The following is a 19,614-nucleotide window of genomic DNA, read 5'->3' as shown; positions in this document are numbered from 1 at the left end:
AAATTTATCATGCATTGCACATGGGGGCCAAAACTGCTAGAAAATCATGTAGAATTAGCTAAAGAATCTGTCAGTTAGAGATGTTATTACTGTTGGATTTGGCATAGTTTATGCTCGTGAAAAATTTGTCATTACTGTAATGAAGATTTCCTTGAAGGTTATTAAGGAAAATAGTGGATATCCAACTGTTAATCATCTAATGTTATCCATTGCAACTTCTGATTGATCTTATGTCACAATCAACTTAACAACTGCAAGGCTGAACTATTGCATTTGGTGTAGTTTATGCTAGTGCAAAATTTGTCATTACTGTAATGAATATTTCCTCAAAGGTTACCACTGCAAATTCTGATTGATCTTATGTCACAATCTGTTGGCATTGTGATGTAGACGTTGTACTTGATGGCAACCCTCTCATAGACGAACATCTCCTTATATACATCTACAGAGGAGATAATAAGAGAAATCAGGGCATCTCGGAGCAGGATGGGGACAAGAGGAGACAAGAGGAGCCATTTACATATGTATATATCTCATATATATCCCAAAGAAGTAGTTATCGGGAGCCATTGAGCCATTGGGAGCTTATCGGAACAATAGAGGCACATTCTCATATATAAAGAGCTTATCGGGAGGAATCAGGCTTATAAAACCCTTGGATGCATGCTTAATCATTATCGGGAGTCATCAGGCCATGCTTTAACTCTATCGGGAGTTGTTCGGGTGATTAAAACCCATACATGCATGCAAAAACACTATCGTGAGTGTTTGGGCACCCAAAACCCATATATATGCATTTTACATTAGTCAAAGGCATTTTCCCTTTTTGGCGGATAAACACAGTTATATATTTCGGCATATATGCATATAGGGTCGCCCACCCCAATCCTCCGATTGCGATAACATATGGACCCGATGGCATTTCAAATGTGGTTTATAATAATATCACATCCGCAGTATATCGCAATGTATATAGGGTCATCCACCCCAATCCTCCGATTTCGATAAGAGGTGGCGGACCCGATGGAAGAATTAAAGGCAACATATATTAACATCGCATCTACGGTAATCGCCCATTTTATAAAGGCTTCCCACATCTAATCGTCGATAGCGATGAAAGGAGTGGACCCAACAAATTTATAAAGCAAGGTTAATTACTGTATCGCATCTGATCCATCGGATCAGCCGTCAGCAATAGGCTATGATATGGGCATGCGCCGATAGCGATAAGGAGTGGACCCGATATATTATTGTTATGGGTGCATTCAGTTTAAAGTCCGCCTCTTTGCCCGTTTGGATCGTTTTCATCATATTTTCGTTGTTTTTATCACTTAAGTCATTCTTTAAGTGATCGGTCAAAGCAAGTGAGCCCCAGGTTTTCGGATCTCTGGTATTGTTAATTGACGGTTTTGATTCATTTTTTTAAAAAGAGCTTTGCTATATAAGAGGGAATGAGATCGTTTGGCGGCAGTGAAGTGGGTGTTAAAGATCTCATAAAAGAACAGTTCTGAAAGACTTTCGATCAGTTGGGAAGTGTTGGCTGCGATCTCATCGGCACTGTCTGGTATGATTGAAGTCTAAAGATCATAAATTGCAGGAGACTGTGCAAGCGCATATTCCCGCATATAAAAAGGCACAGGCGTAGATATTTACGGATGCCTTGATGAAGTCGCAATCCCTGGGTTCTGGGTGCGCAATATTAAGTTCTTCCTGTGTAGCGATAATGTTTAGCCTCCGGGTGCGCAACAGTATGTAAATACTCTATATTGGGTTTTGATATCGACATATTTAACCTCTGTATTAATCTGATGCTTGGGTAATTCTGAAGACTTGTTTATACTTGATGACCATTTGATCTTCTTGGATCCAGTCTGAAAATTAATGAAACGTGGTCCTTGAACGAAGTAGGGGGTTGTAGCTCCCTTCCAGAAGAGATTGGAGAACAAGAAAGAGAGTTGCAGCTCTCTGTAGGTAGCAGTCTGCGTACTGGTAAAAGACTGCACCAGTACAAATTCATTGTAAAAGAAGTTCTATTTGAAAGAAGATAGAGACATATTGCAGCAGGTGGTTTTCACCCACATTTGGTTTCCACCTTACATCTGGTGTTCCTTTGGTGTGACGATCTATTTGTGATGTTCTTGTTCATTATTATTTAGTACTGATATACAAGTAAATCATCAATTTCAGAAGAATAATTTAAAGTATAAATCTGAATGGGTTATTAAGAAGAATTTAATAATACTGATTCACCCCCCCCCCCCTCTCAGTATTATTTCCAACAATTGGTATCAGAGCAGGTCCTTCAAAGAAGCTTGATCACTTGAAGGAAGATCGTTCATCATGAGCAACTACGAGAGGGAAGCATCAATCAAGCCGCCTATTTTTGATGGGACAAACTTCATATATTGGAAGGTAAGAGTCACTGCCTATCTTCAATCTCTTGGTACTGAAGTCTAGGATATCATAGATACAGGGTACACTTTTCCTTCAGCTACTCCTACAGATTCAGCTGAAAAGAAGAAATATGGAACAAATTCAAAGGCATTCAATACTCTGTTGGGACGCCTATCTCAATCAGAATTCGTGAAGGTTATGCAATATAAATCTGTTAAAGAAATATGGGACAAGATTGTTTTGAGCTACGAAGGAGATGAACAGGTAAAACGAGCAAAACTTCAAACTCTTAGGATTCAGTATGAAAATCTCAGAATGCATAATGATGAAAGTCTGGCTAATTACTTCCTTCGTGTGGATGAGATTGTTAATTGCATGAAAAACTTGAGTGAAGAAATAAAATAGGCAGTTGTGGTTGAAAAGGTTCTCAGATCTTTGTCCCCTAAGTTTGAATCTAAAGTTTATGCAATAGAGGAAAAGGAGAATCTACGAACCCTTACCATGTCACAACTACACGGAATTTTAACTGCTTATGAAATGAGGAAAGGAGGACCTTCAGATAGGAGAGAAGCAGCCTTCAAGGCTTCCGGCAAAGGAGACTATTGTGAATCAGGACATGCATCAGAAGAGGAAGAAGAATCAAATTTTGTCAAGAATCTTCAACGAGGTACGGGAAGATTTAGAGGTAAGTTACCTTTCAAATGCTTTGCTTGCGGGAGAGTCGGTCACTATGCTGCCAAATGTCCTCATAAGTATAAAGGGAAAGAACCTGTTAGATGGAACAAGAAACAGAATGCAAATAAGAAAAGTTACTACACTCATGAAGATAGTGATGGTATTTCAAATAGTGATGAAGATGAATGAGTTATCAACTATAAACTTTTAATGGCTTTTAAAGATGATGATTACATGGATGCTTTAGATGCAGATGGTTTTTATGACGAGATTTCTAGACTCAAAACATGTTTAGAAGAAAAGAATATGATCATTGACACTTTGCAAATCCAACTTGATGAAAAGGAACAAGCTCTTGAAAAGTTAGAATGTGAAATTGTTGGGCTTCGAAAGGAAATTGAGAAATCAAAGGCTCTTAATCTTAAATTTGTTAAAGGATATGAGACTCTGGACAAGATCATCAATGTACAACGTTCTCCACTAATCAAGACAGGTCTGGGGTATAATGGAGAAACATCTCATGCATCCATATCAAAGAGTTATCTCGATGCAGCAAGGAGATATGAACAAAAGCCAAATGCATATCACCAGGTAAAGCACGGGCAAAATTCCTCAAGAATAAACAAAGACTACCAAGTAAATCAAGGGCAAGCCTCCTTCAGGATGAATAAAAGCTATAATCAGCGACAGGTAAGATCTTCTCAATCTGTCTCAAGAATGGATGATAACAGAAACTATAACCATATGGCTGGCATATTTGACAACCACAGAAGTTTTTTTAATGGACAATGTTTTTCGTGCCATAACTTTGGTCACAAAGTAGCTCAGTGTGTTGTGTACAAGACAATCATGACTAGAGAAGCTCAAAAACAAAGAAGTATGACCGGGATTACGAAAAGAACCTATAACAATTTTTCGGTCCTTGAAAATGAAATCGAATGTTCTATTTGTAATAACTTTGGTCATGAAGATTCTGAATGCAGGAGTAGGTTTTGGTAGACCAAGGAACAAGCCCCAAGCACTAGAACATGGAGGATAAAGGAACCACTACCAGAAATATGTGGAATAGCCTTTTATGCAGAAGGATGGGAAAATCAACGGTATATTGACAGTGGATGTTCAAAACACATGACAGGTGATAAAGAAAAACTTGAATCATATAGTGTTTTAGAAAAGGGAAAGAAAGTCTCTTTTGGAAATGATACCCCTGCAGTCATAAAAGGTAAAGGCACTGCTCAATTTAAAGAAAAGGTCAAAGCTGGAAATGTTTTGTATGTTGATGGCTTGAAGCATAATCTTCTGAGTGTCAGTCAGATGTGCGATCAAGGAACCGACGTAATATTTCGGTCAAATGGATGCAGTGTTCGTGATCTCGATACGGGAAAAACAGTGATCAAATGCAGAAGAACTCCAAATAATTTATACATATTTGAAGAAGGACAACAACAATGTTATTTGAGCAAGGACGATGAACATTGGTTATGGCACCGGAGGTTGGGGCACCTAAGCTTTTCACAAATAAGAAAAGCATGCAAATACCAGGGTGTCCGTGGTCTTCCAGACATCAAAATTTCAGACAACACAATATTCATATCATGTCAGTTTGGTAAACAAACCAGGACTAACTTTCCTGAAAAGGAAGGATCAGCTAGCAAGCCTCTTGAGCTGGTACATACAGATGTATGTGGTCCATTTCGGACAAGGTCACCTCGAGGAGAAGAATATTTTATACTATTCATTGATGACTTCTCTAGGATGGTTTGGTTAGGACTTATGAAGTATAAAGACGAAGCATTCGAAAAATTCAAAGCTTTCAAAGCCCTGGCTGAAAATGAATCAAATCACAAAATTAAGTGCCTCAGGTCTGACAGAGGTGGGGAATTTACTTCAAATGAATTTTTCAATTTTTGTGAAGAACATGGAATAAGAAGGGAATTTTCTACAGCTAGGACTCCTCAGCAAAATGGAGTGGTGGAAAGGATGAACAGAACTGTTCAACAAATGGCCCGTGCTATGCTTGATGAGTCTGGAACTCCCGCAACCTTCTGGGGTGAAGCTGCATTTGCTGTAGTTGTTATCCTCAACAAAACAAATGTCCGAGTGAACAGCACTCAAACTCCTTATGAGATATGGTATGGCGAGACTCCTTCAGTAAAGCATTTCAAAATGTTTGGAAGCAAATGCTATATCAAGAACAATGATGAACAACTTGGCAAACTCGAACCTAGAGCAGATGAAGGCATTCTCCTTGGTTATTCTCCCCACAACAAAGCATATAAGTGTTACAATAAAAGACTTGGAAGAATTGTTGACAGCATTGATGTAGTGGTTGATGAAAAAGGGTACATTCCTAAGCAAGTACATTATGAAAATATCGAAGAAGATGAAGACTACCTTCCAAATCAGACTAATGATGAAGAAGAAGAACCACAAGAAACACCAGAGGAACAGATAAGAATAGAAGAGAAGACTCGATCTAGGTTATTACAGAAGAATCATCCAGAATCTCAAATCTTGGGACAAAAGGAGGCAAGTGTACAAACCAGGAGAACAACAGCAGAAGCTTCAAGCTACTTGGCATTACTCTCCTCCACTGAACCACAAAATGTAAGAGAGGCATGCAAGGATGAATGTTGGGTCAAGGCAATGGATGAAGAACTTGAACAGATCAAAAATAACAACACTTGGGAGTTGGTTCCTAGACCAAAGGATAAGAATGTCATAGGAACAAAATGGATCTTCAAAAATAAGTTGAACGAAAATGGGGAAGTAATTAGAAACAAGGCAAGACTGGTTTGTAAAGGGTATGCCCAACAAGAAGGGATAGATTTTGAAGAAACTTTTGCTCCTATTGCAAGACTTGAGGCCATCTGAATGTTCCTTGCTCTCTCAAGCTTTCAAAAGTTCAAAGTATTTCAGATGGATGTGAAATCAGCTTTTCCGAATGGAGACTTAGAAGAAGAAGTATACATTGAGCAGCCAGATGGTTTCATTCTTGGAAATGATCCAAATCTTGTATGCAGATTAAAAAAGGCTCTCTATGGTCTTAAACAGGCTCCAAGGGCTTGGTACTACCGGTTGGACAAATATCTTCATCAACAAGGTTTTTCAAAAGGATCAGCAGATAGCAATCTTTATATAAAAATTGAAAATGACAAATTGCTGATACTTGTTGTGTATGTAGATGATATTATCTTTGGAAGCAATGAAGAAGCTATGAGTCAAAGCTTTGCCTTGGTAATGCATAAAGAATTCGAAATGTCCTTGCTAGGAGAACTGACATACTTTCTTGGATTACAAATCCAACAAAATGAGGACGGTATCTTCCTGTCTCAAACCAAGTACCTCAAGCAGATTTTGAAGAAGTATGGCATGGAAGATTCAAAACCAGTATGTACCCCCATGGTTACAGGATGCAGTATTAGTGCGAATGATGAATCAGCAGCAGTTCATCAACCAACCTACAGATCTATGATTGGAAGTCTACTTTATTTGACAGGTACCCGACCAGACATCATGCATGCAGTGGGAATAATTGGAAGATTTCAGGCAAGTCCTAAGGAAACTCATCTTCAGGCAGTAAAGAGATTCTTCAAATATCTTCAAGGAACTCAAAACTATGGCTTATGGTATCCTAGAGACACAGATCTCACACTTCATGCTTACACAGATGCAGATGGGGCCGGAAGTGTGGATGACAGGAAAAGAACAAGTGGTGGTGCTTTCTTTATGGGTTCCAGATTAGTATCTTGGTTCAGCAAGAAACAGAGTTCGATTGCTTTATCTACAGCTAAAGCAGAATATGTGGCTGCTGCATCTTGTTGCACTCAACTTCTTTGGATGATACAGACCTTGCAGGATTTTCAAATTACTTGTACACCACCTATCTCCATCTTATGTGATAATACAAGTGCAATCAGCATTTCAAAGAACCCAGTCATGCATTCAAAGACCAAGCACATACCGATCAAGTATCATTTTCTCAGGGAACAAGTGCTTGAACAAAAGGTCAAGTTGGAATATGTTCCTTCTAAGGAACAAGTCGCTAATATGTTCACCAAACCATTGCTTAGGGAAACCTTTGAATATCTCAGGCAAAAACTGGGAGTTGTTGATGCATCATCTTGTTGTTAATTCTCAGATTGGTGGTGTACGCGAGGTTCGTATGGGGTATATGTGTACAAGGCTCAAGGGGAGCATATCTAATCCATCGCTGGCATTATAGTATTGCACCATATTTGATCTCAGTAGGAGCGAACAGGGCGGATGGCGGTCCTCGGTAAGTTCTTGGTTGTCAAAATATACATGGCATTAAAGGTGCCGGGTTCGATTAGCGGCACTAGCAGAAGGGAAAACAGGGCGATCTATGTATTATAAGTAGTCAGTAGCCAGAATAGCTGTGGAGTGGAATGGTTACCTGAAAAATCTGAAGTTGATATCGCTTTTATGATCCGGTTCATAATCAGGAGGAGCAGGTTCTCAGGGGGAGATATAGTCAGGAGGAGCAGATTTGGGCAGCCAAATATATATATTAAGGACAGAGTATGTCTTGATTCGTCCTTTGCCCTTGATTTCAAAGGGGGAGAGTGATTTTGGTGTTGTTGCCATCAAGTCCAAAGGGGGAGATTGTTGGCATTGTGATGTAGGCATTGTACTTTATGGCAACCCTCTCATAGATGAACATCTCCTTATATACATCTACAGAGGAGATAATCAGAGAAATCAGGGCATCTCGGAGCAGGATGGGGACAAGAGGAGACAAGAGGAGCCATTTACATATGTATATATCTCATATATATCCCAAAGAAGCAGTTATCGGTAGCCATTGAGCCATTGGGAGCTTATCAGAGCAATAGAGGCACATTCTCATATATAAAGAGCTTATCGGGAGGAATCGGGCTTATAAAACCCTTGGATGCATGCTTAATCATTATCGAGAGTCATCAGGCCATGCTTTAACTCTATCGGGAGTTGTTCGGGCAATTAAAACCCATACATGCCTGCATTAACACTATCGGGAGTGTTTGGGCACCCAAAACTCATATATATGCATTTTATATTAATCAAAGGCATTTTCCCTTTTTGGCGGATAAACACAGTTATATATTTCGGCATATATGCATATAGGGTCGCCCACCCCAATCCTCCGATTGCGATAACATATGGACCCGATGGCATTTCAAATGTGGTTTATAATAATATCACATCCGCAGTATATCGCAATGTATATAGGGTCATCCACCCCAATCCTCCGATTGCGATAAGAGGTGGCGGACCCGATGGAAGCATTAAAGGCAACATATATTAACATCGCATCCGTGGTAATCGCCCATTTTATAAAGGCTTCCCACATCTAATCTCCGATAGCGATGAAAGGAGCAGACCCGACAAATTTATATAGCAAGGTTAATTACTGTATCGCATCCGAGCCATCGGATCGGCCGTCGGCAATAGGCTATGATATGGGCATGTGCCAATAGCAATAAGGAGCAGACCCGATATATTATTGTTATGGGTGCATTCAGTTTAAAGTCCGCCTCTTTGCCCGTTTGGACCGTTTTCATCATATTTTCGTTGTTTTTATCACTTAAGTCATTCTTTAAGTGATCGGTCAAAGCAAGTGAGCCCCAGGTTTTCGGATCCCTGGTATTGTTAATCTACGGTTTTGATTCATTGTTTTAAAAAGAGCTTTGCTATATAAGAGGGAATGAGATCGTTTGGCGACAGTGAAGTGGGTGTTAAAGATATCATAAAAGAATAGTTCTGAAAGACTTTCGATCGGTTGGGAAGTGTTGGCTGAGATCTCATCGGCGCTGTCTGGTATGATTGAAGTCTGAAGATCATAAATTGCAGGAGACTGTGCAAGCGCATATTCCCGCATATCAAAAGGCACAGGCACAGATATTTACGGATGCCTTGATGAAGTCGCAATCCCTGGATTCTAGGTGCGGAATATTAAGTTCTTCCTGTGTAGTGATAATGTTTAGCCTCCAGGTGTGCAGCAATATGTAAATCCTCTGTATTGGGTTTCGATATTGGCATATTCAACCTCTTTATTAATCTGATGCTTGGGTAATTCTGAAGACTTGTTTATACTTGATGACCATTTGATCTTCTTGGATCCAGTCTGAAAATTAATGAAACGTGGTCCTTGAACAAAGTTGGGGGTTGTAGCTCCCTTCCAGATTGGAGAACGAGAAAGAGAGTTGTAGCTCTCTGTAGGCAGCAGTCTGCGTACTGGTAAAAGACTGCACCAGTACAAATTCATTGTAAAAGAAGTTCTATTTGAAAGAAGATAGAGACATATTGCAGTAGGTGGTTTTCACCCACATTGGGTTTCCACCTTACATCTGGTGTTCCTTTGTGTGACTATCTGTTTGTGATGTTCTTGTTAATTATTATTTAGTACTGATATACAAGTAAATCATCAATTTCAGAAGAATAATTTAAAGTATAAATCTGAATGGGTTATTAAGAAGAATTTAATAATATTGATTCACCCCCCCTCAGTATTATTTCTAACACAATCAACTTAACAATTTCAAGGCTGAACTGTTACATTTGGTGTAGTTTATGCAGGTGCAAAATTTCTCATTACTATAATGAATATTGCCTTGAAGGTTATCATCCCATGCCCTCGACTGCAACCAGACATTATAAAATTTTTCATGAATGATATTGTTTACCACAACAGAACCGAGAAGTTGGATCCTATTGGACTCAACAGCTAAACCTAATAGCCGATGTCCTTTATTGGAACTAGTACATCACAAAAACTCAAATTTTTTCCAAGCAGTTAATTGGGTAGATGTAAGTTAGTGAAGGTAGCTATAACTTTGAAGAAACATCAATCTAGTCATTTGTGATTGGCAGCCAATGAAGCTTTCAATCTAACACCGGGATTTTATTCACGATTTTCTTATGATGTCAGATAGATCATTTTATTCGTGATTTTCTTCTGATGTCAGATAAATCATTCCTGCAGCGACTACCAACATTCCAAAATTTTGTCAGTTTGTGTTCCGAGTCCTATTTATGCATATGCCCTAACACCTCCATCTGCCAACTTCTAAAACAGAATAACCTTGCATCTGACAACTCTACCAGTTGGTGCATGTCTCCAAGTCTTTTCAGCTTTTTGAAAAAGCTTCCGCAAATCCTATCATAAAGAATAGTCATTTATGAATTGAGGCCAATGGAGCTCAGTTTTGTCAATCAACATTCTGTGCCCTATTTATGGTTATTCCCTCACATCTCCATTTGCTAACTTCTAAGATAGAACTAACCCCGATATGACAACTCTACCAGTTGGTGGATGTCTCTAGAACTTTTCATCTTTTTGAGAAAGCTTCTGCAGTTGTACTCTTCTACTATGGTGTGTCTTTTGGTTTGTCTCTAGAATTAAATTATGTTTCCATTTGATATTTTCATCTATACTGATGTTGAAATTGAATTTTGTATGATTCAACTCTTTATATGTGATTATTGCTTACTTATTAGAAGGCTCATGAACACGTAAGATACTTTGCATCGAGATAATGCATAAAGAAATGGTAGAGACTACTAAGAAATACATGCAGAAACAAGCTAGTACGTTACATATTTATGACAATATTAAACAAGTGTTTACAAACATATCCCCTTCGCCCAGTTCGCTGAAGCAACATCAGTACATACATTGTATCGAAGAAGGTTTATCAGTACAGTATCCCTTTTGAGAAAAATGCAAACAAGTGAGGTATTTCATGCTCTTGCACATCCGCTTTCTTCCTTTATCGAATTTTGCTTTGCAATTACAATTTTATGTTTTATATTGGATTGATATCTGACTATAATTCCTGCTAATAATTGAAACACATTATGCTAACTTGATTTCATTCACATTAGGCCACCACTGGTACAATTTCTTGTCAAAGCAACGTACCAGAAGATCGAACTGTTCATTTGCAAATGTAGTCAGTGTCTTGCTCCTTCCCTATGCACAACTCTAGTAATTCATCTTACTCAACAATGCCCATAGATATACTAATTTCTTTCAAGTAAGTATCATTTACTTTTCTGCATCTTATCAAAATCTTTCTTTAAAGTATGAATTTCAACTTATATGTTTAGAAAATTGTAATGCAATGCATGCATGTTCATTGTATATTTCTCACACAAAGCATCTTCCACTGACATATTTAGTGTGATTTTATAGCAGCTACATTACGTGGAATGGAAGCTCTCTCATCAACCCATAAGAAAAACATGGCCTGAAACAGAGAACAACTAAGTCCAGTTCTTAGTACGTTAGATGTCGAACAATCTTCAAATATCATGGAGCATCATTGGTGTAGGGATAGGTAATCTACAATTAGGTAGACCTGAAAACATCTTCAGGTCTCATGAAGCATCATTGGAGTAGGAATATGTATCATTTGGTTAGGTGGTTATTGCTTCTCCTACCTGGAATAGTTATACTATTTTTTAGTGACGGAAGTGGAGGAGGTTCACTACCTCCTGATATTGTAAAAGTCATATCTAAAGTATTTGTTTCTGGATTATTTCAGTATTTGTTTCTGGATTATTTTGTTATGATCACTACCTCCTCATGTTGTAAAAGGCATATATGGAGTATTTGTTTCTCGATTATTTAAGTACTTGTTTCTGGATTATTTGTGGAAGACATATCTAAAGTATTTGTTTCTAGATTATTTTCTTATGATCACTACCTCCTTATATTGTAAAAGGCATATCTAAAGTATTTGTTTCTCGATTATTTTTTTATCATAGATAGTTTTCTCCACTTCAAAAAAAAAATTGTTCTTTATTATTTTGTGTGGAATTTTAAACAAAAAGGACTTCAAAATAACCCGTTCTTTATTCAAACCTATTCTTTATTATTTTGTGTATAATTTTAAACAAAAAGACTTAAAAAAACCTATATTCTTTTCTGCAGAATTTTAAACAAAAAGGATTTTCTGCAAAATTTTAAACAAAAAGGACAATAATGTTAATATGATTTAGGATGCTTCTATTTAAAAACTATTATGCTAAAGTTTTCAATCCAATTCATTTTGAAGTGATAAACTCACAACTAAAAAGGAGGCAAGGTGATAGTTGTCCTCAACATTTGCAAACTGTTGCTCATTTGGTGGAACATTACGAAATAATGTTTGTTGATATTTCAACACAGTTTGTCATTTGTTTGCTCATTTGAAGGAACATTAGGAAATACTATTTGTTGATATTTCTACATTTTGTCGTTTGTTTGCTCATTTGGTGGTTACCTAACCAAAAAACTGAACACCTCTCCCGGCAGGGACTACCGCTACGACAGTTGCTCTCTGGCTTATAGATCTGAAAAACTTAGAGTTTGACTCATTTTCAATCTGCACACTTTGGTGAGACCCGAATATGGTTGGGCTCGAGTAACTTTTGGGCATGGAACTTCAAAATCCTGCTCTTGTGGCAAATTACAATAGGTCCACCCAAGATGATTAGTGAACTATATAAATCTCGATTCATAATGTGTTTTTCCTTAATCAATTTTTCTATGGTCCTCACCAGATATCTTCTTATCCGGCTTACAAACTTCTATTGGGATGTCCAGGTATTTGGGGTTCAGCTTTATCACTTGAACTCCAGTTGGATGGATATGTTTTAAACTCATTACACGGATCCAGATGATGGAATGCACGAAGGACTTCTAATCACATCATTGTTAATTGACAACTGATTTTGGATTTCTATAGTAGGGTGCTAGGTTGTGAATTTAAACATCAAGTTATAAATTTTTATCTTGAACCTGAAATATTTTTTTTAGAGAATTCGATTATTCTTGCATTAAATAAAGAAAATAAATCTATATAGGTTTAAACAAGTCAAATTCAAACACAAATATAGACGCAATAAGGTACATGCAAATATATAAATTCAAAAAATAGAGAAAGGATTACAAATCATGTATAACCTTCCTCTTTTCCCGCATACACTCACTTTTTCACACGAGAGAACTCTTGTCCCCTCTCTAACTTTTAATTACATGAAAATGCAATTGCATAGACTTCTCATACAGGTTAACAAGTTGAATTTGTGTTAAATTATCTAAAAGATTTTTAAATTTGGCTAAATCTATCCTCTTTCATATTAACTAAATCGCATTAACAACATAGAAATATGTTTTTCAAGATTAAAATTTGAAAAAAAAAAATTTAAGTACATTAGGATAACCAACTTCCTTTCATAAATGGGTTTTGAGCTAAAAAGTCTAAATAATTTTGATTCATAAATGCTTTTACATCATAATAAACATTATATAAAGAGGTTTTACAATAAACATTCCTAATCTTAGTATTTTCTTTGAATGTTATTGGGTTTCACATGATAAAGTGTTTGGAAGAAAAGATAACTAAAAATGTGAAATAATATATATTTTTCCAAATATGTAATGGAAATTAGTTTAATTTTAATTTTATCTTGAATCAGATGGTTGGTCATCGATTACGTGATAATCATTTGGACTAATCAGTGTCAATCTACCATATATATTTTCTTTCGTAGATGATGGCTGGCCATCGCTTACGAGATAATCTAACTACAGTTCTTTTAACCTTCTCTCAGATGTCAACGAACAGGCCATTGGAATCAATATGTTGCCATCCAAAGCCTCCTCTGGGAACCCTCCCAGAAATGTTAGGAGATCGTGAAAAGGAAGTTTCAACCTATCATTCTGAAAGAACTTGAACAGGGCCAAATCCAATCCGAAAACGGCATTTCATACTTTCGAAGTGAAAAACGTCCCAGATCCGAACAGCTAATGGAAATGGCAAGTCTCATGGGGAGAAATCAGTCATGCACCTAACTGCTTGCATACATCGCTGGCGTGACCATCAGTTCGTCAAAATGCCTACCCAGTTCGGGCAGCTGCTCCTTCACAAGCATTTCGAACGGAAAGAAATATCGGTGAAGCAAAGGCAGGTCTTCTAAACATAAACCCCAAATTTCCATCCATTTTAGCAGTGCCACTGGAACCCAAAATGCTTCCTGGTCATTCATGTGAAGCAGAAGCATGCCCGCTATGAAATTCATCCCCTGCGTATACCCCACCTCTGTGTCGTAAATCGAATACGCCTTCAAAACATTCCGGAGAGACCTCTGCCCGGGCCCGTGTGATGTCAAAGTGCGATGAATATCTTTCACGATGTGCTTCTCTCACACTTACTCATTGGACAGGAGGTGTTAGTAAACTATTGGGTTTCGCAGGAGAAGATCGCGGCCGCCTGAAATCAATTGTCAAACGTCAGCCCTCATTGGCGTTACCTTCCTAGAATCAGTGATTCCAGTCCAGAGCATTAATGGTTGACCACCGTTTTCTATCACCGGCATCACCGTTTTGATCTTCGTCAGTGCCCAGAGTGATGTCCAGGTAATAAACATAATGCAATAAAACATCAAAGTTTTTTTCCATAGTGTTAATGTGGTCCTTCTGGCGACCCTCAATATCCACCGACACTCGCAGATGGCTTTCCACCCATTCTACCCACTTCTAGCCCAATGTCGAAATGTTTCAACTATGATCCTTGAGTTCCTATCTTCATAATGACTTTCCCCATGAGCGTCTTTATGTGCCACGTTGTGTCCATGGTCTTGTGGTAGAGAGTTTCGCGGATCCTCATGACCCTTGTATCTGTCACCCAATGCACCTCTTCAACAACCTAACCCTCTCACTTATTAGATCTCTTTTCCTTGATGTCTCTCTCCAATGCTTCTCAAATGGCCTTTGCTTGCTCCGGGTCTAGATCTGCATACGATTGAGCAGCTTCTCGAACTGTGGTGTCCATCCTGGTGCACTTACGAGAGGCGACTTTTTGTGGCCTTCCGTGTGGCATTCCCTTGCAATAAGCCTACATATTGTGATCCATAACTTTGTAAACAGTAAGCCTACACATCAACAAATGAGTTATCTAGACCTTGTGGAACCACTTTTTGTGTTGGAAAAATGATAGCTATGATGGGTTATAAATAGCTATGTCTACTCAGAACCTCGAGATTCCACTACTCTACAACTTTTTGATTTCAGCCATTATTGCCTGATTGGGGTGTGATAATCCGCACAAAATAATATGTGCACATTGCTCACTTACCTTATTCATCTTTGGTTGGTATTTTTTCTTCATTGCTATATTTGACATAGGTAGTAACTGTATACGTCAACATTTCAAGTAATATGTTATATTTCTTCTGGAACAACCCCTGGGAGAAGGAGGAGTCGTACCATGGTTTTTGCCTCCATTTGTCACTTCCTTTCCTGCCATGATCATCCACGTACCTTGTATTTGGAGTGTTTTGATGCCACCTTGATATAATGACCTTCTCTCATGTTGATTGTGTGTTGGCCACAGTTTTCAATTTCCAATGATCATTTATCACTTCTTGGGGTTTGGTCCTCTCTGGGGCATGTCACCTCTACCATGATCTCAGTCTGATGTTGATTACTCTCCCACATGTCCAACTCAACTTGGCAAACACAATCATCTTTTAATTGTCCTTCTGGGACTTCATACCATATATATTCACCCATCTCAGTCATCTTTTTTGCTCCCTCATTCGCCAACCTATCCACCACCTTGTTGTCCAATCTATGAACTAGATTAAACTCAACAGTTCGCATGTCATCCAAGTGTCCCTAAATTCATTGAATGATCTTGCTTAAGCGTCAATGCTTCCTAACCTTCCCTATGTTGGTAACACATCGAATATGCTTCATCACTCTGATTACTAGCGTTGAGTCTCCTTCAATGGTGTAGTGGTGGGTGTTGGTCCTAACCAGAATTTCTAGCCCTTGTTCGAGGGCATGGAACTCCACTGCATTATTAGTAGCCACACCCAGGTGGGTGTAATAGAGCCTAAGGATATTACCAACATTGTTTCGAATTAAACTCCCCACTCCAGCTCGATGTGAGTTACTTTTTCAGGCCCCATCAAAATTTAACTTCAAAAACCCTAGGGCTAGAAGCGACCATGTTATTGCAACACCATGAATTGGTGGTGGCTTCTTTATGTGGAGAGGTCTTTGTATGCCTTTTAGTCCTAATATTTCCATAATTATATTATCTTAGTCCATATGATTGTCCTATCTTGTTCGTATTAGGTCGTTATGGATTGTTTCTTGTAATTCTTGTAGGATTTGGGCTATCAAGGTCAAGGTCGGGGAGGATTTGTCTTGAAATATCAGGCGATTTCATTCCTTCCAAACCACCCAAATAAAAAATCTATGGCGTAAACTCCAATAAAGGTTGACAAACTCGTTTTTCAATATTTATGCTCCCCACATGCCTAACGTTTCCTGGATGCTTTCACGGTGTCTATCTATATGGAGCAAAACCTAAGAGACCCAGTCCCATAATGTAGCCCTATACTCACAGCTATTGAGGAGGTCGATGATAGATTCCTCTTGCTTTTCACAAAGGTTGCATCGTGAAGGACCAGAAAATCCCCTATGGCATAGATTTTCCCAAGTTAGAACTTTTTTGTGCATAACTAGCCACCTAAAAAGTTTTATGCTTGGCCATTGAGGGGTTGACCAAAGATTGTTCCACTCTGCTTCTGCTATGTTGTTATGGTCCTCCATGAGATATCAATAGGCCTCCTTTGGGGTAAATTCTCTGGCTTGCTACCTTCCCCACCTTAGTTGGTCATCATCCTCTAAAGAAAGAATATTTCTTCTTTGGACTTCTTCATCCAGGACTTGGGTAATCTGGGCCAATGGATGTTGCTCATTGGTTTTTAGGGTGGTCCACTTTCTCCATTTTTAATGGGTGCCTCGTGTGTCACAATACTAGTGAACCTCATACTTTCCTTCTATCTGTAGTGCATTCTATAGGGATATTCTTGTTGGAATGACTAATTTGGGTTATTGGTGCCATGCGTCCTCCCAAAATAAATTTGTTCTACCATTTCTTATCTCCCAGAAAAATGGTCCTATATTAATCCTCATTTTCAGCAGGCAAAGTTCCATGAGACAAATATTGTCATCTTGTCATTAAACCTGATTAGGGATTTTGGGTTCCATTATGGAGCATATTTTTCTTTCCAAAAAATTGCTAAGGGGAGGTTAACATCATTGATCCATCTTCACCACAATTTTTCTCTACATACAACATTCATTTTTTCAATACCCTAGAGACTTAGCCGTCCTTTAGATTTCAGTTTGAATATTTTGTCCCAACCCACTAGAGCCCATTTATTTTTTTCCTCGACCCCTTTCCATAGGTACTTCCATTGGATTTATCTGATTTTGTTAAGAATCTTTTTGGGAGCTGGTAATATTGATAACAAAAACATAGTGATAGCATGTAGTACGGCTTTGGTAAGAACCCATCTGCATGCTAAATTTAGGGCTCAGTATGTTCTTCTGCTAGCCGTATGTTGTAATTTGGGTACTATGGTTTCCCAAGTTGACTTCTTTCTTGATTTATCTATTAAGGGAACTTCCATATACTTTTATGGAAAGGTTTCCTTTGAAAACCTAAAATGAGAGTAGGGTTTTTCTACACAACAATGTGAGTATTGAAAAATAAAACCATTGACTTGGTTTGATTAACCTCCACACCTATAGCTATTGTGAATTCCTCTAGGATGTGCTTGTAGGATCTTTCCTCCTTGATAATAGGAACACCATGAAGTACTGTGTCATTCGCAAATTGTTGGTGGGTGGTCAGTTTGCATTCAAAGGAATATTGTAATCCATTAATCTCTCCTATCACAATCTCTGCTTTAATGGTTCTATTGAGCCCCTCCATTTCTAGAAAAAAGAGAGAGGAAGATAATAGGTCACCTTGCCTCAGGCCCCTTGAAGGAGAGAAGGGTTGTTTTAGAGCCCCATTAACCATGATTGAGTAGCTAGTAGAGGTGATTAGAGAAATTATCCACTAAGTCCAATAGTGCCAAAAACCTAAAGTGTATTCAACTCCTCTCTTTATTGGCAACACTTTTGTAACAAAGTTTTCCAAGAACCTAAAGTTTCGTGAACTAACCAAGCACATCAGGGAAAATTTTAAGAACCCCCCCTAAATTTATAAATATAATAAATGGGCGAATCTCCATGGCATATAGGAAAAATGGAAGGCGATTTTATCAATAATATAATATGTATATATAATTTTTTGGCGAATCTCTCACTAGGCATGGCGAATATTTTACTCAATTATAAAATCTTGTAAGATCTTGGCGAGTCTTTCACTAAATAATAAAACTTTGTAAAGTCCGAGTGAATCTTAGCATAGGCTACATGCTGGTTTAATTCCCCCATTTAAATAGGCTACATTCCAGGTGAATACCATGGGTCAATACCATGTGCCATTTTGGTGAATACCATGGGTCAATACCATGTGCCATTTTTATTTTTATTAATTCTAATATTAGGGTTAATAATGGTTTTTTGCATGGTATTAATAACAATCTAGTCCATGGTATTTGTCCCATAGTATTTTGGCCATAGGTTTCACCTAAATATAACCATTTTTTGAGTGTTCGTAAATATAAGGTGACTTATGGAGTAAATATAAAAAAATGTTTTATTTGTTTACCATACCTCTCGTTTATTTATATTTGGTATTTGGCCCATAGGATTCACTTAAGTAAAACCTCTTTCTTGAGCCTTCATAAATAGAACGAGGGTTATGGACTAAATATAAAAAGAGGTTTTATTTATTTACGATACGTCTAGTTTATTTATATTTTTATTTATTTACCATACCTTTTGAGTAAGTATAAAAAGACGTTTTATTTATTTACCATACCTCCACTTTACTTATATTTTTATTTGTTTACACCCTTACATGTATATAAGATGACTTATGGAGTAAATATAAAAAATGTTATATTTATTTACCATACCTCTCATTTATTTATATTTTTATTAATTTACCATACCTCTTTTATAAATATGGTATTTGGCCCATAGGATTCACTTAAATAAAACCTATTCTTGAAAATGGGCGAATGGATTCACTTAAATAAAACCTATTCTTGAAAATGGGCGAATGGAAGGTTGTAAGTCCTAATTTCAAGGGCTGAATTTACCTTTTTTACCCTCTCCCTTAAAATAAGGTGGGCTATTTGAGGTGATTTGTAAAAATGTACTATGATACAAAATATTCGCCCACTAAAAATTTAAAACCCCTTAATTTCGCCAAAGGGCGAACATTCGCCCCTAAAATTATCCTTGAAGCACATCAATACAAAGTATCATATGATTTTACATCATGTTGAGGCCAAGACTATCCACCTACACCATTGTTCCATAAATGAGAAGATTGTGGACATACACACCAAATCACTTTGAAGAGAAAAGTTTGAAAGATTCATAATAATGCTTGGACTCACCAACATCCCTTTGGATTAAGGGGGGGGAATGTTGACACTTAATCCTAAGGGATTGGGAAGTTCATGTAAATATTGTAAATAAGAAAATAAGGAAGCATTGGAAGATTAAGAGACATTGGAAGATGAATCCCAATAGTCTCAATGTTGTACTACATTTATTACAAGAGGTTATGTATC

The 19,614-nt window shown here is 37.7% G+C and overlaps 1 protein-coding gene across 1 annotated transcript; it reads right to left on the bottom strand.

Moving 5' to 3' along the window:
• Positions 1-13,908: 13,908 nt before the first annotated feature.
• Positions 13,909-14,436, bottom strand: LOC149196549 (uncharacterized). The gene is made up of 2 exons (XM_089408328.1): positions 14,371-14,436; positions 13,909-14,256 (listed from the first exon to the last, which is right to left on the bottom strand). Exons 1-2 carry the CDS (start codon positions 14,434-14,436, stop codon positions 13,909-13,911), a joined length of 414 nt encoding a protein of 137 aa, XP_089264454.1.
• Between the last annotated feature and the right edge of the window lie 5,178 nt (positions 14,437-19,614).

The sequence above is a fragment of the Pinus tabuliformis genome, chromosome 2_2, assembly GCF_031772625.1.
Source record: "Pinus tabuliformis cultivar Carrire ecotype Pingquan chromosome 2_2, CPIR1, whole genome shotgun sequence".
In the NCBI taxonomy this organism is placed as follows: domain Eukaryota; kingdom Viridiplantae; phylum Streptophyta; class Pinopsida; order Pinales; family Pinaceae; genus Pinus; species Pinus tabuliformis.
Note: the sequence above shows the minus strand (reverse complement) of the source record. Positions and strands in the feature narration are given on the sequence as shown.

Excerpts from the sequence above, each read along its gene's own strand:
- LOC149196549 (XM_089408328.1), bottom strand. The coding sequence starts at position 14,436 with ATGCCGGTGATAGAAAACGGTGGTCAACCATTAATGCTCTGGACTGGA. Across the intron at positions 14,257-14,370 it reads GAATCACTGATTCTAGGAAG|CACATCGTGAAAGATATTCA; the intron begins GTAACGCCAATG and ends GTGTGAGAGAAG.